The 18,606-nt window shown below is 44.2% G+C and overlaps 1 protein-coding gene across 3 annotated transcripts in view; it reads right to left on the reverse strand.

Moving 5' to 3' along the window:
• The window catches only part of TBXAS1 (thromboxane A synthase 1), a 179,599-nt gene that overhangs the window by 72,573 nt on the left and 88,420 nt on the right, over positions 1-18,606 (reverse strand). For all 3 annotated transcript variants that reach the window (XM_032275635.1, XM_032275637.1, XM_032275636.1), the window contains exon 5: positions 10,645-10,761. In XM_032275635.1, coding sequence (XP_032131526.1) covers positions 10,645-10,761 — 117 coding nt within the window. The remainder of the gene's footprint in view (positions 1-10,644; positions 10,762-18,606) is intronic.

Here is an 18,606-nt window from a genome sequence, read left to right on the forward strand (position 1 = left end):
GGTGCAGACAGAGGGCAACAGAGTGAATTCTAAAAGGAGGAAGGGCCTAAGGAGTGGGGAAAGAGAGTAATGACCAAGAAGGGCTGACAGCTTCTGCTCAAAGGTCGTCTTCTCCTCTGCTTTTTGGTGACTCCCAGAATCTCACCACTGAGTTTCCTTCCTTGAGTGTAAGATTCTGACCTTGTTGGAGAATACTTGCCCCAAGCACAGCAAATACTCAAAGGCGCTACAAATTAGTAGGTTTCCTCCCCCTGGCACTTCACAGCTGTGTGACTTTGCGTATGTTGCCTAATCTCACTGAGTCTGGTTCTTCATCTGCAAAAATGGAAATGATACTTCCCTCGCAGAGTTGTGACGAAGACTACAAACAAAATATGTAAAACACTTGGCAAAGAAGTCAGGGAGTGGTGCAAACGTGGTAGCTGTCCTCTGGAGGGGTCCATCCTCGCAGGCTGGTTTGGATTACTGGAATCATTCTCTCCTCTTTTCTTGTTCCCCAGGGACAGCTCCCATTACAGCCATCTGTTCTTGCCTGATCATGTTAACATTGCTGCTTTTCTTGCACCTGTTCCTTCATTTTTATCTCCTCAGTCACCTCCTAGTTCAGGTGTTGCTACCTGTCACCTGGAATATGGTTGTCACCTTGCTTCTTGAGAAAAAAAGATCATAGCTGAAGTATCTTTGTACTCTTAGGACTTTGACAGTGTCTGACACCCAGGTGTACTAAAGAAAGTTTTCTGAAAGAGCCTCCTGGGATCTTTTCTTTTCTTTTCTTTTGAGACAGGTTCTCTCTCTGTCACCGAGGCTGGAGTGCTGTGGTGTGATTACGGCTCACTGCATCCTTGCCCTCCTGGGCTCAAGCCATCTTCCCATCTCAGGCCCTCAAGTATTAATAGCTGGGACTACAGACACACACAACGACGGCTGGCTAATTTTTAAAAAATGTTTTTGTAGAAATAGGGTCTCCCTATGTTGCCCAAGTTGGTCTCGAACTCCTGGGTTCAAGCCACCCTCCCACCTTGGTCTCTTGAAGTTCTGGGATTACAGGCATGAACCACCATGCCTGGCCAGGTCTTCCAAAAATACTTGTTATTTCAGTGATGCTTTGCTGAAGCCTTTGTAGATCCCCACTGACTGAAAGACACAGTACAAGATTCTCATCTTCCAGACTCCATTAAGAATTGAATCCTGCCCATAACCATGTGATGAAGCTTAGAAGCAGATCTTCCCCCAGTCAAGCCTTTGGATGAGACTACAGCCCAGGCCAGTAGTTTGACTACTACTCCAAGAGACCTTGATCCATAGGGACTCAGCTAAGCCATGCCAGGATTCCTGACCCACAGGAACAATGAGCTAACAAAGGTTTGTTTTATGCCACTAAGTTTTGGAATAATTTTATTACACAGCAATAGACAACTAATACACTCTCAATATTACTCTTTTGTGGTAACTATTGTATGTTGTCACAGATTCATGAAGTTTTTGGTATTTGTTATATCAGGAATGGGCACAGTGCACCCCATTCTGTTGATTTTCTAGAAATAACTTTGATGACTGGTTGACCAAATGTTCCTTAAGAGACTTGACATAGAAGGTACCCAAGAAACAAACAGACTGAGGCACTGTCTCTTAGCATGAATACAGTGTGGTTTGCCGAAAACTCTCTCTGAATGAGAAGGCTGAGACTCCTGCTGGTTTTATGTGTTGCTTTGGGCGTGGCATTTGAATCTCTCTGAATGTGGGTCCTCATCCTCACCCCTAAATGAAAGGCTGATTGTAACGAGCTATTATGTTCCTTCCCACTGATGTTTGAGGATTCCAAGGAGGTCACAAAGCATCAGGTTGAGACAGTTGCTTGAGGCCATGGAGAGAGCAGCCAAATTCCTAGCTCCGGGCAGGAAAGTGTCAGATCATTGGTCCTTGTACTTTCAGCAACACATCCCATTCCTAAGAAAGCCTTTGTCACCTCTCTGACATATCAACTTCAGAATACATAGGGACCTAAAGGGCAGAATCTGGTTATTTTTGTGCTAAAATGAGAACTAGAACCCCGGACCTCCTGACTCCTGGCTTGTTGCTTTCCCACCAAAATCAGCCTCCACATTTCCTTTGCTCCTTAGTTTATTCACTTCTAGGTCATTCTATGCAGATCTGATGTCGTAAACTTGAAAAAGAAAAACCCCATCATCTTTAAGGGAGTTCCTGAAAGTCTGGACAATGCTGAGTGCTAGGGAAAACATATTTTCCACACAGAGAGAGGGAAGGAGAGGGTCTCTTTTGCATAACCCTGTCCATCTAAACGGAGATAATCCCCATGTGTTGATGGTGCATAGCCTGGGTAGTTTGTGGATCCACACATGAAGAAGAAGTCAGAAAAGAGCCACAGTGGACACCGCTGCCTTGATGTCCTAACATGGCCCGTGGGAGCCTGCCCCTACTTGGGGCTACTGCGAAGAGGCAACTCCTCCAGACTCTTAGCAGTTCCCCTCATCTGCACCAGAGAGGTCTGCCCCGTGGGTCTGGGGAATGGCCAGCTTGGGGGCTAAACAGCTGAAGTGGAACTGTTTTTCCTAACACAGAGTTCTGAGCAGGTCACTCCCTCACTTTCAGGTATTTAATAGGTCCTTGAGCTCCAGTGAAGTGCGCACCAAACACTCCCTCGGCACAGAGCAGTGAACTCTATGTGCCTCAACCTACTTTTCCAGTTTTCTCTCTCACTAATCCCTTACATGTACTCTGTGTTCCAGCCAATTTGTACTCCCCTAGTCCCTGAACACACCCTGTACTTTTCTGTCCAGACGCCTTGATTCCTGCAGCTCATTCCACCTGCAACGCACCTTCTCCCTCTGTCAAAACAGCAACATCTTCAGGGCTCAATTCCAGTGCTACTCACTGCCCCCTCCCTGCCACAGCCATTTCTGACACTCAAAACAGGACCCAAGGTCTGTCTCTGCCTTCCACGATTGGTAATAATGCAGGGATTTAGGTAACTTGTTGCTCTTCTACCTTATAAATTACTTAAAAATAGGAACTAATAAATATTTGTTAACCTTTATGAATTGAACATTTCACCTGATTTGGCCCTTGGTGGACCTTCGGGCAATATTTTGGGGCTGATGTCAGAGGGGTTTTTTTTGAATAAATAAGAGTCAGCTAATGGGGGTGTAAACACATTGCTGGTTTTTAAAAAAGAAAAAAAAGTTAATACCTTCAAGTGCTCTAAATTTGTGACCAATAAATGAAAAATAAATTCCCACTAATGAAACTCACCACTTCCTTCTTCCACTACACCATTGCTAAAAGCTACCCAGATATGAAAACATCCACAACTCATTTTTATGCAAAATTTCCTGCTGCTAAGTATCAGGTCTAGCCATCTAGGTGAATAATCAAGTGTCATTTCTAATAAGTCAGTGGCTCCTGTCAAGAGTTGTGACCAATTAGAAGTCACCCCAATGAGGAGGTGGCTGCTGGCGTTGCCAAGCAACAGCCAAGCTTTGAGGCACATTTAGATGCTCTTTTAGATTTAACCAGCGGCAAGTCAGAGTGACATTATAATTCTGGCAAAGGAAAGCCAAATTATAACCCAGGATGGGGTGCCCATGATGAGGAGTGTGTTTTCTTTTAAATGCAAATGGAAAAGGAACATTTAAACCAGAATTTAAACAGTCCATCATTATACTGATTTTAATTAGGAGATTAGGTGTCAGTGGAACACGACTGTGTCTCAGGATAATGGCCTCTCGCTGCTAGATAAATACTCTGATATTCTGGAAAATGGGCAACTGGTCAGGCAAGGCCAATGTATTTTTGGACTCTGAAGTATTGATGACTGCAGCCACACTTGATTATAATGATGTTCATTTTTATTGTTCAGGAGGCTTAAGAAATAAAAGCAAATATTAAAAATAGACTGTTGGAAACGGATGCCGCCTAGAGAAGGCTGCTTGCTCTCATGTTATGGGGAAGCTGTGTTCTGCTTTAGAAGCCCTCGTATGTGACTGTCCAAAGAGTTTACAGGGAAAATTTAAAGGCCAAACTAAACTGTGCTGATGACTGTAATTCTGAAAAGACTTTTGCACTGAAATGATTGTAGCCATGCATTTACTCATAAGCTGGCTATATCAACTTAAATTTTTAAAAATTGTAGTCATTCTTGAGTAACATGTCTTCTCCAAGTCAGGAAAGGCCCACAGGGAATAATAACCACATCTGCCTCTGCCTTTAAGATTCATACATTATTGACTGTGCCTTCTTGACAGGAAACATCTGGATGAAAAGTGAAAAATTAGGCAGAGAGCTGCATCAGTGCTGGGTGAGATACCAGCCTCCCAGTTTATCTGACTTTTCTTTAACTGAGTCCCCATGCCCATGCACAGCAACATGATTGGCTTGTTCACTCCTGAGTGACACATACATCCTTAGGCTCTCATTCATGAAGATTCGTTGTCTCCCATATCTGCTCAGTGGGGTACCATCAGCTCTTAGTTATCTGGGTGAGTGAAGAAAACCCATCATTTATATTGGGCTTTGAGGATGGAGAACATACAAGCTACCACACTGGACTGGTTCATGCAATTTGAAGCTTAGTCTCTGCTAGAGGCCCTCAAAAATTGGGTTCCTCATGGAAGCTACCTGCAAAGGATAATTGCTCAAGAGACTCATTTCTCTCAGTAGCCAACCATGAAGTTAACAACCCATGTTCTCTCCTTCTGAAAACCGATCTGAGCCCAGAATAAACAAAGTTAAGCAGATTTCTTTACTGCAGGTCTTTCTCAAGCCTTTCCTATGCTTAGGAACATGGTGAATCTTGAAGAATATAGTTTGTAATATTTCACCAAATTATTTGACTGTGGGGCCTTTTTGGTCCTCCATATTTCAAATCCTTTTCCCTGGCAGTAATTCATAGCTTGAAGTTTATCTTCATATAAGTACAGTTTAGATGCCTTTCTCCTAAATGTATTCTTTTATTCTTGCTTACACTGAAGGTTACCTGCCACTTTTGTGCTGACTTACACAGTCTTACAAGAGTCTCAGAAAGTTATTCCTATTGATTTGATATCTTTCAAATCAGAACAGCTTAGAGGAATATACAAATATATAGATTCCACTGTGTTCTCCCTCTTTCAGATGAGTTATAAAATTTAAAAATAAAGCTAGTGCTAGCCTGGGTCCCCAGAGGAGCATGTTATTTATACATTTTCCCTCAGAGAAGTACTAATTTAGCCCCGGTTTTATTGCCTGAAATTAAACCTATTTATTCCCTGATCCATAATAAAAGTTTTACACAATCCCAGGGTTACTACTCAGTCTTTGGTAAAGAATCTAGCAAAAGACTGTGAAAATCTAAATCTACAGTTGTGCTTTTTAAAACATCAATTCCTTGGGGGATGGAGTGAAAACTCTGGCCAGTTAATAAGACAAGATCTTCCCTAACAGCAACAAAAAATCAGTTGTTTCTCCAGGAATGCTCAGCCATCCTTTACCATAAATCCCAATAACTTGCCTGTCATAAACTATGATTCCAATATTCTCTTTTTCCTGACTTGGGCATGCATCCATCACTTTTTCCCTGGTTCTCTGTCTCTGTATATTATCCCTGGTATGACATAAGACAAAAAACCAATTTTATTTTAAATACAAATATGGCTTCATGATATGAGGCTGATTTTAAAGCAACTTTCATGCGTTGTTGACTGAGACAACCTAATATCCACATAAATGAAGACCACACCATCCAGAGCTTTCAAATATTAACCATAATTAAGGCCTCAGGTAGAGAGGGACTTAGGCTGCCAAGGTTCTAAAGGAGAAAGCCTCGGAATTCCAAGGGAAAACAAACCTTTATTTCAAGAATAAACTCTGATGTTTGATAATGAAAGTCTAAAGGCTACTTACAAATTCAGAAAGGAATAGAGATGCTGGTATTTCAAAGCTATTTCCAGGAAAACTGACTCAGGTACCCACAGCTGATTATCTGTGGCTCAGAGTTCTGAGCTATCTTTTGTCTCTATGACTCATTTTCCTCTTTGTGTCTGTGACTTTGTGAATGTGTATATATATCTGTGGCTCTCTAAAGGAAAAGCCAGCTTGCTATATCCTCTTACTTAATTTTTTCTTGATAAAATTATTTTCGTTTAATTTTTTTTTAGCTTAGTTTCATCATGCATCCTTAGGTAGAATAGGTAGCAAGCTTCTTGGTTCTTCGATTCTTCATCCATCCATTCATTAATTGTTCCCGAATGTCTATTATGTACCTAGTGTGTGCAGTTAACAATAAAGAACATAAGAAAAAAGACTTTGTCCTCCTGAAGCATCCACCTAGCAGAAGGAGACATACAATAAACAGGTGAACAAAATGAGATGTAGCTGGTGATAGTTCCACAGAGAAAAAGAAAGCAGGGAGGAGGCGGGGGTTCTGTGGCCAGGTCCTTCGAGCCTGGAGATGCAGTCAGTCTGAGACGGTCGGGGAGGGGACCAGCAGGAACACTCACAGCACCAAGGCTTTCCACTCTGGCTCTCAGCGGAGTCTCCCTAGGGACCTCGTGACGTGAATTCTCAGTTACCGTTAGAAATTCTGATTCTCTAAATCTTGCGGTGGCTGGAATTACGTAATTTTATCAAGGGTCCTGGGTGATTCTCATGTAGCCCTTGGTCCCACAAGGTTTGAGAACCAGTGACCTAGCGAACAAAGGCAGCTGGGAGATTAAAGGTTGAGGAAGCATCCAGAAACCAGGAGGTTTTGGGGACGAAGATAGGACACTCCTCATTTTGTCCCCTCCACCCATCTTCCACAGCCTAGAGGCAGCCCCCCTTGTCATTTCCTGCATCTGGCTTAGAGCTTCAAACCCCCTGCTCTTCATATGCAAAGGGAAGCTGCTTTTGGATTTGGAAAACTCTTTCCCCTCGTAATAAAGCTTGCTAACGTACAGTTCAAAATTGAGCAACTACTTCCTTGTTCCCGATGGCATCTACTATCTTACTTGGAGGCACCATCAGGAGCAGTGGGTGCCAGTGATTCCATGGGTGAAGGAAAATGACAGGGAACACGATCTATGGAACATGAAACAGACACACATTGGTTTCACATTTCAGAAATATTATCTTTGCTGTGCACTTTTTTGTCCTTGTGTTTCTTTCCATGTGAGCAGCATTTCACACCTCTGGCTGCTCCTTCCTCTTTGAAATGCTTTCCCCTTCCACATTCTGCTGGTTTCCATTTCAGGCTGCTCTTCCTGAGTCTTCTTTATAGGTTTCTCCTCTGCTCCTCCCTTAAGTATGGTTCTCCCCAGAACCATATCTAACACATATGCTGCACGTGTCTGTGTTTTGAAGACCATCTTTCTCTCCCCTCCTACCTGAGCTCCATCTGCACTGCCATCTTCGTCTTGAAGGTTCTTCTTAGGGGCCTCCCAGTAAATTTCAACTTGCCAGGTCTAAAATCCCCAGAGGTGGGGAAAAAGTTAACTACTCCTGCCTCTGGGATGGAATTCTTTCAAATGGAAACCCAAGAACCTAAATTGAACTATATGGAGTAGAAAAAAATACCTTTCAATGGAATTTCAAGTTTATTGATAGTGTATGGTAAATAATGGGGTCTATGAACTCTCTCTCTTACCTCTTGGCATCTGTTTTTTTTTTTTTTTTTTTTTTTTTTGATGAGGGCTGGAGTGCAATGGTGTGATCTTGGCTGACTGCAACCTCTGCCTCCTGGGTTCAAGTGATTCTCCTGCCTCTGCCTCCTGAGTAGCTGGGGTTACAGGTATGTGCAACCATTCCCAGCTACTTTTTGTAGTTTTAGTAAAGACAGGGTTTCACCACGATGGTCAGGGTAGTCTCAAACTGCTGACCTCAGGTGGTCCTCCCACCTCTGCCTCCCAAAGTGCTGGGATTACAGGCGTGAGCCACCACGTCTGGCTTCTCTCGGCATCTTAATGCTGTGGATATCTTGAGGAACTCTATTTTCTGCAATTAATTCAGGCACTATGCATTTGATTTCTGGACTAGAGGGAGAAGACTGAACCCCAAGAGCACTGAATTTGCTTGGGAAATGACAGTGAATCACTTTCTGGAGTATCCCCTATAAGAGGTTAAAGGAAGCTAGACCATGATAAAATCCCCTATCAAAGAACCATAGCCCAGGACTGCTAAACCTTAGTTTCCTTTCCTTGCTTACTTTTCTTTCTTTCTCTTTTCTTCTTTTCTCAGATACTCTTGACCAATTTCTTTTTCACACATGAGGTTCTTTCTATGTCTACAGTGCTGGGAAGCCATTGCTTTTGAATAAAGACATATACACACTAGTGACACCGGCCACAGGATCGTCGACTTTTCTTTTCTTCCCCTGGGCTTCTCTTGGCTAACTCAACTTTTTAGTGGCTGGATGTGATAAAGGGCCCACTCCATGCAGCTTGTCTGGATGGTGTAGAGCAGTGGTTTCTAACTTTAGGAAGCAGCCCCTTCCTTCACATTCTCCCGTGAAACCTCAATAGATAACACAGATCCATGTGAGCAGAGCTCATTGCCGCAGCGGAGGCAGGTGCCCCCCTCCTCGCGTGTCCTTGTGGCGAACTTCTACTGGCGGTGGTTCCCAATACTGGCTTTACATACAGTCACCTGGGGAGCCTGAAGAAAGGTCCTCAAACCCAGGCTGCATCCCAGAGCAAACCAACTGAATCAGAATTTCCAGGTGTGGGACCCAGGCAGCAACAGTTTTCAAAGCCTGCCCCAGGTGATCCCAGCGGGCCGCAGTTGCTGAAGACTGCATCTGAGTCACTGTCCGTCTCCTGCTGTCTAGGCCGTATCAGAGCCAGTCTGGGAGGAAGGAACTGAGCATGTGTGGGCCATGGGCTAGCCCCGATGGCATCTGCTACCCTCCTGCAATGGTCCCATTCTGGTGAAGTATTAGCATAGCAAGCCCATGTGATCAGATGTGGGCTCTATTTTTCAAACTGCTTTACCAGTAATAAAAGAGAAAATTATATTTCCTTTGCCTAAAACCTGTTTCCATACCTCAGTTGGTTCCAAACTTAGGCAGAAAATAGAGAAGTGTTGCTTCTGACCCACCCCCAGCTTTCCACCGAGGCCCCATTTGCTACACTTCCCTTTCCTGCACCCTCCAGACAGTCCTAGGTGGCCTCTGAGCACCACTGGAAAATCACATGTAGGTAACAAGCAGTGAGACAGACGCGAAGAGTGCACTGGAGCTGGATTCTAATTTTGGCTCTGCTGCTTACTAGCTACGAGACTTGGAGCCCGCTACTTAATCTCTCTGTGCCTAGTTTCCTCCTCTGCAAAATGAGATTGTAATAATAAGGTTGATAGTATTTATTTTGCAGGAATGTGGTGAAGAGGCAGTGTGTTAGTCTAAATACGCAACCCTTGGAACCTGATGGAGCTGTGTGAGCATGAGCTGCAGCTGCAAACAGAGACAGGCTCTGCCCCCAAACACCAACGGCCACCCATGGAAATGCCAATCAAAACCTCATTGGAAACAGGAGGGATCACTAGTTTCTGAGTGAGTCTAATCGGATACTATGAGGTGTGGAACCCCCTCCTCTTCTGGGGGACTTCGGAAGATTTATAGGAATTCAATCAGGACCATATGGGTGAGCATCTTGAGCTTAAGCTAAAAGTAGCTTTCATTTATTGAACTGAAGACAGGCTACTCTGGAACATCCAGGCAGGGTGAATGGCAGAAGCTCAGGGCACCCCAGCCAAGCTTTGGAAGCTCCCTTGCTCTAGAGATGTCTGTGTACCTGGACTGGAACTGAAGAAGCCCCCTAATCACTTCACATCAGAAGGGCTCAAGTTCTCTCTCCCAGCAAACACCAAAGGCAGACCAGCAATGGAGGGGACTGTCAGGCTGAGATACGAGACACAGCAGTCAGGATCTGGTTGTGAGAAACTGGTCTGGAGGCCATACAAACACCAGGTTTTGGGTGCACAGCTGACAGAGAAGAGCGAGTCATTGAGTAGGGAAAGGAGAGTGTCCAGGACCTTAGAGAGCTGGCAGCATCTTGCGGAGCCTGCCCTTCCCTTGAACTTGGCCTAGAGGTGAACTTGGGTGTTCCTGTCTGCCATGATCGCCCACTCCTCCTCAGTCATTCTCTGCCATCACCTCCCTATTTAAGACTCGATTGGTAGCCCACCTTTGTTTCATGCTGTTCTCTAGTTTCTTGCTACGTAAAGTGTGGTTCATTGTCTGGAAACAATGAAATTATCTGGCAGGGTGTTGTAAATGCAGATTCTCAGGCCACCCTGGCCCTATTGAATCAAAGTCTACATTGCAGACAGATCCCCAGGTAATCCATTATACATGAAAATCTGCCAGACACTGTTACAGTTTTCTCCTGGGGTCCCCAAAGCACCTCCAGCTCTGTTTCTGGACACAGACGAATGCCCTGTGTACTTGTTGATTCGCAATTCATTTATGGCAACCGGGGGATGTGGGAGGCTGGAGAAACGAAAGACACTCAGCACAGTGTCCGGTGCTTTAATAGAGAGGCCTGAAGGTCGCAGTGGGCAAGGCCTTTTGATGTGTCACCTGGGCAAGTGATGCAACATGAACTGGCTCTCCATCACTATTTGGAGAGAAGACACCTGCTCCATAAGAGAAGAAAGTTTGAATTCCTCATGTCTTACCTCGTTCAGCTTTTCAGGACTGAAAACAGACATCAGGGCACCTCTGACCTCTTCCCACCTTTTGTCACGTAAAAACAGAACACTGTCGGCTACAGACTTGAACTCCAAACCCGATGCCTGTTGGGAAGTAGCAAGCAGAGGGTTAGGACTTGGAGCCAAAGCCACCTTGGTGGCAATACAGGTCCATGACAAACACCCTGGTTAAAGTACATCAATGACCAACAAGTTAGGAGGTTTCTCTTGCAAGGATACAGAGGAAGAATAGAAAGGCTTGCAGGCCATGATAGGAAAATCCATAGCCAGAGCCCAGAGGGAGCAAACGGGCAAGCTCTGGAAGCTCAGTTGCACACCACTATGATGCGGTCACCGTCGTAAAGACAATCCAATGACTTCTGTGTGTGTGTTCTGCAGTCCTCCTACTGAGCGGGGATTCTCTGCAGATAAACACGGCAGGCTTCCTGGAGATGGCCTAGCCTTTCCTGGGAATTAATTTCATGTCTGAACTTCGTGGCACAGGGTTTTGTGTGACTGAATTGGTTAGGATGTGTCCGGAGTTGAGAGACTCACTCGTCTGGGCGCTTGCTGTATGAGTGGAGGGAGGGGGAAGGGGGAAAAAGGAGAGGCCTTCAGAAGCGTGTGTCAGGAGAGCTGCTTCCAAGAGCATGCCTGCCATAATGTTCTATCGGTCATCCATTCTTTTCTCAGTCAGCAAACATCAGTTGACAGCCTAACATTGTGTTATGGGCTGAATTGGGCTCCCCAACCCCAAACTTCATAGGTTTAAATCCTGACCCCAAGAACCTCAGAACGTGACTGTGCAGTCGACCTTCTATATCTGGGCGATCTGCATCTGTGGATTCAACCAGTCATGGATCAAAAATATGCAGAAAAAATTCCACCAAGCTCTGAAAAGCAAAACTTGAAGTTCCCCTGTACAGAGAACTACACTGAATCCATGTAAATGAAGTGATGCATAGGCATTGTATTAGGTATTATAAGTAATCTAGAGCTGATTTAAAGCATAGAGAAGGATGTGCACAGGTTATATGCAAATACTATGCCATTTTATATCAGAAACTTAAGCATCCACAGATTCTGGTGTCCTGAGCAAGGGCGGGTCCTGGAACCAATCCCACAAGATACTGAGGGATGGCTGATTTGGAGATATGATCTTTAAAGAGATAATTAAGGCTGGGCGCGATGGCTCACGCCTGTAATCCTAGCACTTTGGGAGGCTGAGGCAAGCAGATCACCTAAGGTCAGGAGTTCGAGACCAGTCTGGCCAACATGGCAAAACCCCTCTACTAAAAATACAAAAATTAGCCAGGCGTGCTGTCGCGCACCTGTAATCCCAGCTACTTGGGAGGCTTAGGCTGGAAGAATTGCTCAAACCTGGGAGGCAGAGGTTGCAGTGACCTGAGATTGTGCCACCGCACTCCAGCCTGGACGACAGAGCGAGAATCCATCTCAAAAAAAGAGGTAATTAAGGTAAAATAAGGTCATTAGGGTGGGCCCTAATCCAAGATGACTGGTGTACTTTTTGGAAGAGGAGATTAGGACACAGACACACATAGAAGGAAGACCATGTGAGGATATAGGCAGAAGACAGCCATATACAAGCCAAAGAGAGGCCTCAGGAGAAACCAACACTGCTGACACTTTGACTTCAGGCTTCCGGTCTCCAGCACTGTGGGAAAATCAATTTCTATTGTTTAAACCCCCAGTCTATGGTTGGCTGGTATAGTAGCCTAGTAAACTCATACAGGGTTCAAGAAGTTGTCTATACCACGTTGAAGGAAAAAGACTTTGCTTTGACCCTCATGGAGTAGGCGGTCTAGAGGGGAGGCAGAGAGTAAACTCATAAGCTAACAACTAGATGGAAAGTGAATTTTCCTGGAGAGAAAGTGTATTTCTTGGAGGAAGTATATTTTCCTGGAGGGAAAATAGGGTAAAGAGGGACATGGGTGGGGAACATGGTTGGGAGACTTCTCCGAGGTGAGAACTTCGGTTTCCTCATCCCTTCTTCCCAGGCCATTCTGTTTCTTTCTAAAACCGGTTGTCCCACTAAGCGGTGAAAAATGGAGCCCCCACCATTGGGCAGAGTGTCCCCTGCCTGTAGGTTGCAGGGCACCGGGAGACAGGGGGTTGGGTGACCAAGCAGTCTCAGAACCACGTGTGATACATAGTGATGCTATTTCTTTTCACTGTTTTAATTATAGCTGAAACATGAAGCCAGTCATCAGAATTCAAAAGCCTTGTAAAAACTCCTATTTAGAGGAAAATTATAATTTTCTGATAAAATATGAACACTCAAAATAAGCCATAAAATGTAACTGCAAAGTATCTAGAGGGGAGTTAATTATATATTAGAACCAAGATGCTGGGATATTTTTTCTGCAGAGGAATACCTCTCTATATTTAGAAAGAAATTCTTTAGGAGTGCCAGGGCCACTCAACAGAATTATGGTTTTACGGAATTGGGGGAACACATTCCATTTGTTTAGGTTCCAGAGTTGAAGGAGGAAATCATACATTATATGTATTTTTGTAGTAGCAAGATGCAGTCCTGTGCTGCACTACATGGAATAAAGCGTTGAGCTCCAATGAAAGTGGGGTGATGGTTTATGTGGTTCTGATGAGACAGAATAAATTAGAGCTAAGACTGAATCTTGTATCTATCCTTAAGACTTAAGGGTGAATGTATGCTATTTTTTGCCTTGCACCTGAAAGACAAATTTAGCCCTCCTTATGATATGTCAGCATGGCCTTCAAGTATCTTTCTCACCAGCCTGCCATGGCACTGTCCTCCTGTGGGCCTGGAAATCCCATTAGAATCCTCCATTTTTGACGAAGTCATTTGGAGCTATTGGTTATTGTAATATTTTTATTTCTGAAAACATTTTATTTTATTTTATTTTTTAAAACAGGGTCTTGCTCTGTCACCCAGGCGGTAGTGCCATGGTATGGTCATGGCTCATTGGAACCCCTAACTTTTGGGCTCAAGCAATCCTGACTCTCAGGAGGGTGGTTGGGACTAGAGGCACATACCACCATGTCCAACTAATTTTTAAGCTTTTTGGAGACTGGGCATGGGGGGTCATGCCTGTAATCCCAGCAATTTGGGAGGCTGAGGTGGGTGGATCACAAGGTCAGGAGTTCAAGGCTGGCCTGGCCAACATAGTGAAACTCTGTCTCTACTAAAAATACAAAATATTAGCTGGGCATGGTGGCAGGCACCTGTAATCCCAGCTACTCTGGAGGCTGAGGCAGAAGAATCACTTGAACCCAGAAGGCAGAGGTTGCAGTGAGCCAAGATTATGCCACTGCACTCTAGCCCGGGTGACAGGGCGAGACTCCATCTCAAAAAAAAAAAAAAGAAAATAAATGGTGTCTCACTATGTTGACCAGGCTGGTCTTGAACTCCTGGCCTCAAGCAACCCTCCCACCTTGGTCTCCCAAAGTGCTGGGATTACAGGGATGAGCCACTGTACCTGGCCTCTTTTCATTTCTAGATGCCCCACGATAAGAGGATATTGATCATTTCAAAAGAGCAGTCAGAAGGTGAAGAGACATTGAATCATGTCATATATGAAATAGTTGTCAGATTTTGGAGTTTTTAACTGGAAAAGAGAAAATTTAGAAGATCAGATAGTGGTACTTAGGTATGTGCTCAATAAATATTTATTGAATGCATACTGCATGGAAGAGGAAATTTAGGTTGTTTTTGTGACCCTCAGAAGTGAAACTGGGTTTAACAGAGGAAGCTATGGGGAAATTTTCAGCTCATCTGAAGAACTATCCCAATAGTCAACAGGCAAAATTATTCAAAGATAAGATAACCTGCCTTGAGCGATGAGCTCCACACTCCTGGAGACTGTTCCACTTCTTGGAAATCCTGTACCCAAGGCTTGAGCATGCAGAGGGGTTTGCTCAAAGCTTTCCAACAACTCTTTCAATCCTAAGACTTCATGTCCAGAACATCAATCCAGACACTTTTTTTTTTCTATTAGTCTGCCTACACATTGATATAAAAAATTGTGGCAAAATACGCATAACATAAAATTCACCATCTTAACCATTTTTTTTTTTTTGAGACAGGGTCTTACTCTGTCACCCAGGCTGGAATGCAGTGGTGAGATCTTGGCTCACTGCAACCTCTGCCTCCTGGGTTCAAGCTATTCTCCTGCCTCAGCCTCCTGAGTAGCTGGGACTACAATGCGTGCCACTATGCCTGGCTAATTTTTTTGTATTTTTAGTAGAGATGGGGTTTCACTATGTTAGCCAGGATGGTCTCTATCTCCTCACCTCCTGATCTGCCCGCCTCAGCCTCCCAAAGTGCTGGGATTACAGGTGTGAGCCACCGTTCCCGGTGATCATCTTAACCATTTTTAAGAGTACAGTTGGGTGGTATTAAGTACACTCACATGGTGTGCTCTTATCACCAGCATTCCTCCATAGAACTTTCTTCATCTTGCAAAAGTGAAACTCTGTGACTATTAAACAATAGCTTCCATGCCCCCTCCTCACCTCCTCCCTATCTACATAAGTTTATTGATTAGATTTACTGAGAGATGTCTTGAAAGGGACAAAGGATTTTCCTCAAAGGAATAAGTGATATGGTTTGGCTGTGTTCCCACCCAAATCTCATTTTGAATTGTAGCTCCCACAATTCCTATATGTGGTGGGAGTGGCCTGGTGGGAGGTAACTGAATCATGGGGATGGGTTTCCTATGCTGCTCTCATGGTAGTGAATAAGTCTCACAATATCTGATGATTTTATAAAGGGGAGTTTCCCTGCACAAGTTCTCTTCTCTTGTCTGCTGCCATGTGAGACATGCCTTTCACTTTCTGCCATGTTTGGGAGGCCTCCCCAGCCAAGTGATACTGTGAGTCCATTAAACTTCTTTCTTTTGTAAATTGTCTAGTCTTGGGTATGTCTTTATCAGCAGCGTGAAAATGGACTAATTCAACGAGTAACAAGACTGGCAAGTGCAATGGGAGCCAGACTATGCATGTCCTGCAGGAAAGGGACTGCAGAAAGGAGGTCAAGGGACACAGTTTTCTAGGCTCCTGTCTGTCAGTCTGGCTGTGTCCCAAGCCTCCAATCACTCTCTGGTCAGGGGCTTCTAGGCTGCAGGCCAGGACCAGTCATGAAATCAATGCCGTGAGTGGCAACCAGCATTTAAAAAGAGAAGAGAAAGAGGTAAGCGATAGACAGATTAGAAAACCCAGAGGAGCATTTAACAACAGGGGAAGTATTTTGTGGTTGTTGAACTTGTTCAAGATGTGTGTGTGTGTATGTATGTGTGTATATGTATGTGTGTGTGTGTATGTGTATATATGGATGTGTGTGTGCATGTGTATGTACGTGTGTATAGCTACGTGTGTATGTGTGTATATGTATGTGTGTGTCTGGATGTGTGTATGTGTCTGGATGTGTGTGTGTGTATGTGTGTATAAGGATATGTGTGCATGTGTATGTGTGTGTGTTTAGGTATGTGTGTATGTGTGTATATGTATATGTGTGTGTGTATGTGTGTGTATGTATGTGGGTATGTTTGTGTATGTGTGTATGCATGTGTGGATATGTGTATGTGTGCATGTGTATGTATGTGTGTGAATGTGTACGTATGTGTGTGTATGTGTACGTGTGTGTGTGTATTCTGTGTCAAAATGTGAATGTGTTTTTTATGGTAGAACTTCGTCAAGAAAGTTTGAAAAACTGAAACTAACCCAAACCCCAAACCTGGGAGTTGTTCTCTCTCTCAACTAAAATCCTATCAGTCACGACTACTAAATCTCTCTTTGATTGGCCATCTCTCTCCATCACCACAGCCACCACCCTGGCTGAGGTCACCATTATCTCAGCCCCTAACTGATTCCCTGCCCGCAGCCTTGTCACACCCATCCGTACTCCACCCTGTAGTTGGTGGGATCTTTCTCAAGCACAAATCTAGTCCTATCCTCGTGCAAACTCCCTACTTGGTTTATGAGGTCTGGTACGGGCTGACCAGTTCCCCACCCCTTTCTGAACACAAAGCGTGAAGGAGTTCCTTAATTTCCCAATCCTGTATATGGTCTGAAGTTACAGGGCTTTCTGGAAGCTTGGGTTGCATTTGCTACTCTGGGCTTGGCAGGATAATGCAATGGTAAGAACATTGCCTCTAAGGTCAGACACCTGGGTTCAAATCTTGGCTCCATGTGACTTTGAGAGCTGACCTCTCTGGTTTGACCTCTCTACAGGTTCTCAATATGTAAAATGGGGATAATGACACTATGGACCTCTTAGGGTAGTTGTGAGGCTTCACTCACTTCACAAATATTTATTCAGTGCCTGGTATGTGCTAGGCCCTGATTTAGGTGCTGAAGATACATCTGTGAACAAAATGAAGCTCCCTGTCCTCACAGAGCTTGCATGCTAATGGAAGAAAGTGGACAATAAGCAGGAGAAATACACGGGATGGTACAGTGGGATGGGTCGAGGCATGGTATTAAATCAGTCACTTGGCACTGGGCTCCTGCATAGGTGAGATTTGAGCAAAGCCTTGAAGAAGCTGGGGGTTTGGGGGTCATGGGAACCACTGCAGCAAAGGCATCATGTATGCGAGGACCCTCAAGGATGTGGTGTGGCTGAAGGGGAGGGATGGAGGCAGGTCAGAGAGGGCACAGGGGCCTGTGTATGTAGGGGCTCCAGAACTTTGGCAGAATTTTTACTCCACATCACACAGGAAGTCACAGCAGAGTTTTGAACAGAGACATATCTTGAGCTGACTTCTGTTTTAAGGAATATCACTGCTTTGGTGTTGAGAGTCAACGGTGAGGAGCCAGGATACAAGGAGAGACATCAGAAGGAAGCACAGTGGCCAGATGAGACCAGGGATGGAGGCTCAGGCCAGAGAGCTGGACACAGATATGGGGAGAAATGATCAGCTTGGCATACTTTGAAGGTGGAGTCAGCAGGATTCCCTGATGGATTGGACATGAGGTGGGAGAGAGAAAGTTGGGAATCAAGGATGACTCCAAGAGTTTTGGACTGAGCAATCAGAATGATGATTGCAGTTAATATGTTTACAGCATTCAGGATAGTCCTTGGCATGTGGTGTTGAGATGACGTTATATCATTCCATTAGACCCTTGATCATGAGAAGGACTCTCATGAGCTGTTTTTCTTTTTCTCTAAAACTCTAGGTCCCTCTCCAACCCCCTTTCTCCTCTGCCTGCTAACTCCTATTCACCTTCATGAACACAGCTTAGAGAATATCTCCTGAGGGAGGCCCCATTGACTGGACTTGGCCCCAAGGGCTTTGTGCAGATAACAGCTTACTCCCATTTAAAAAAGATTGTTTAAAAAGTGATCTTAGGAGCAAGTTCACTGATAAGTAGTGTCACACTCATTCTTTTTTTTTCCCCATAGAGAGATCTATAGATGTGGTGAGCAAAACATTTTGTGATTTCCAAGGACATTCTTACTGGGAAGGAGGGGAAGCAACGGGTTGGTAAGTAATTCGAGCTTGGTGGTTTCATGGCCGACAGAACACTGAAGACAAATAAAACTCTATTAATCTGGAATCAAATAGAGACCTACAGGTTTCTACACTTACCCGAGTCCAATTGAGCATTTTATTTGTTATTTTCATAATGAACTACTGATTTGCAGAAATCACAGCTGAGAATATTAATTTGCACAGAGTCACGACTTATTAATCTGGATCATCTCATAAGCCAGCATAAACTGAGCCCCAAACCAGATAAAGACTTACAAGAAAGAAAAAGTATAGGCCAATATCACTCATGAACATAGACACAAAAGTCCTAAACAAAATATTAGCTAATATAACTCTGATATATTACAAGAATAATTCATCAAGACCAAGTGGGACTTATTCCAAGAATGTAACTTTGAAAATCAGTGTAATTTGTTGCATTAACAGAATAAAAGAGAAAAACAAATATACTCTCAAC

Source organism: Sapajus apella, unplaced genomic scaffold (genome assembly GCF_009761245.1).
Source record: "Sapajus apella isolate SASKATOON/1434 unplaced genomic scaffold, GSC_monkey_1.0 scaffold7, whole genome shotgun sequence".
Classification (NCBI taxonomy): Eukaryota; Metazoa; Chordata; class Mammalia; order Primates; family Cebidae; genus Sapajus; species Sapajus apella.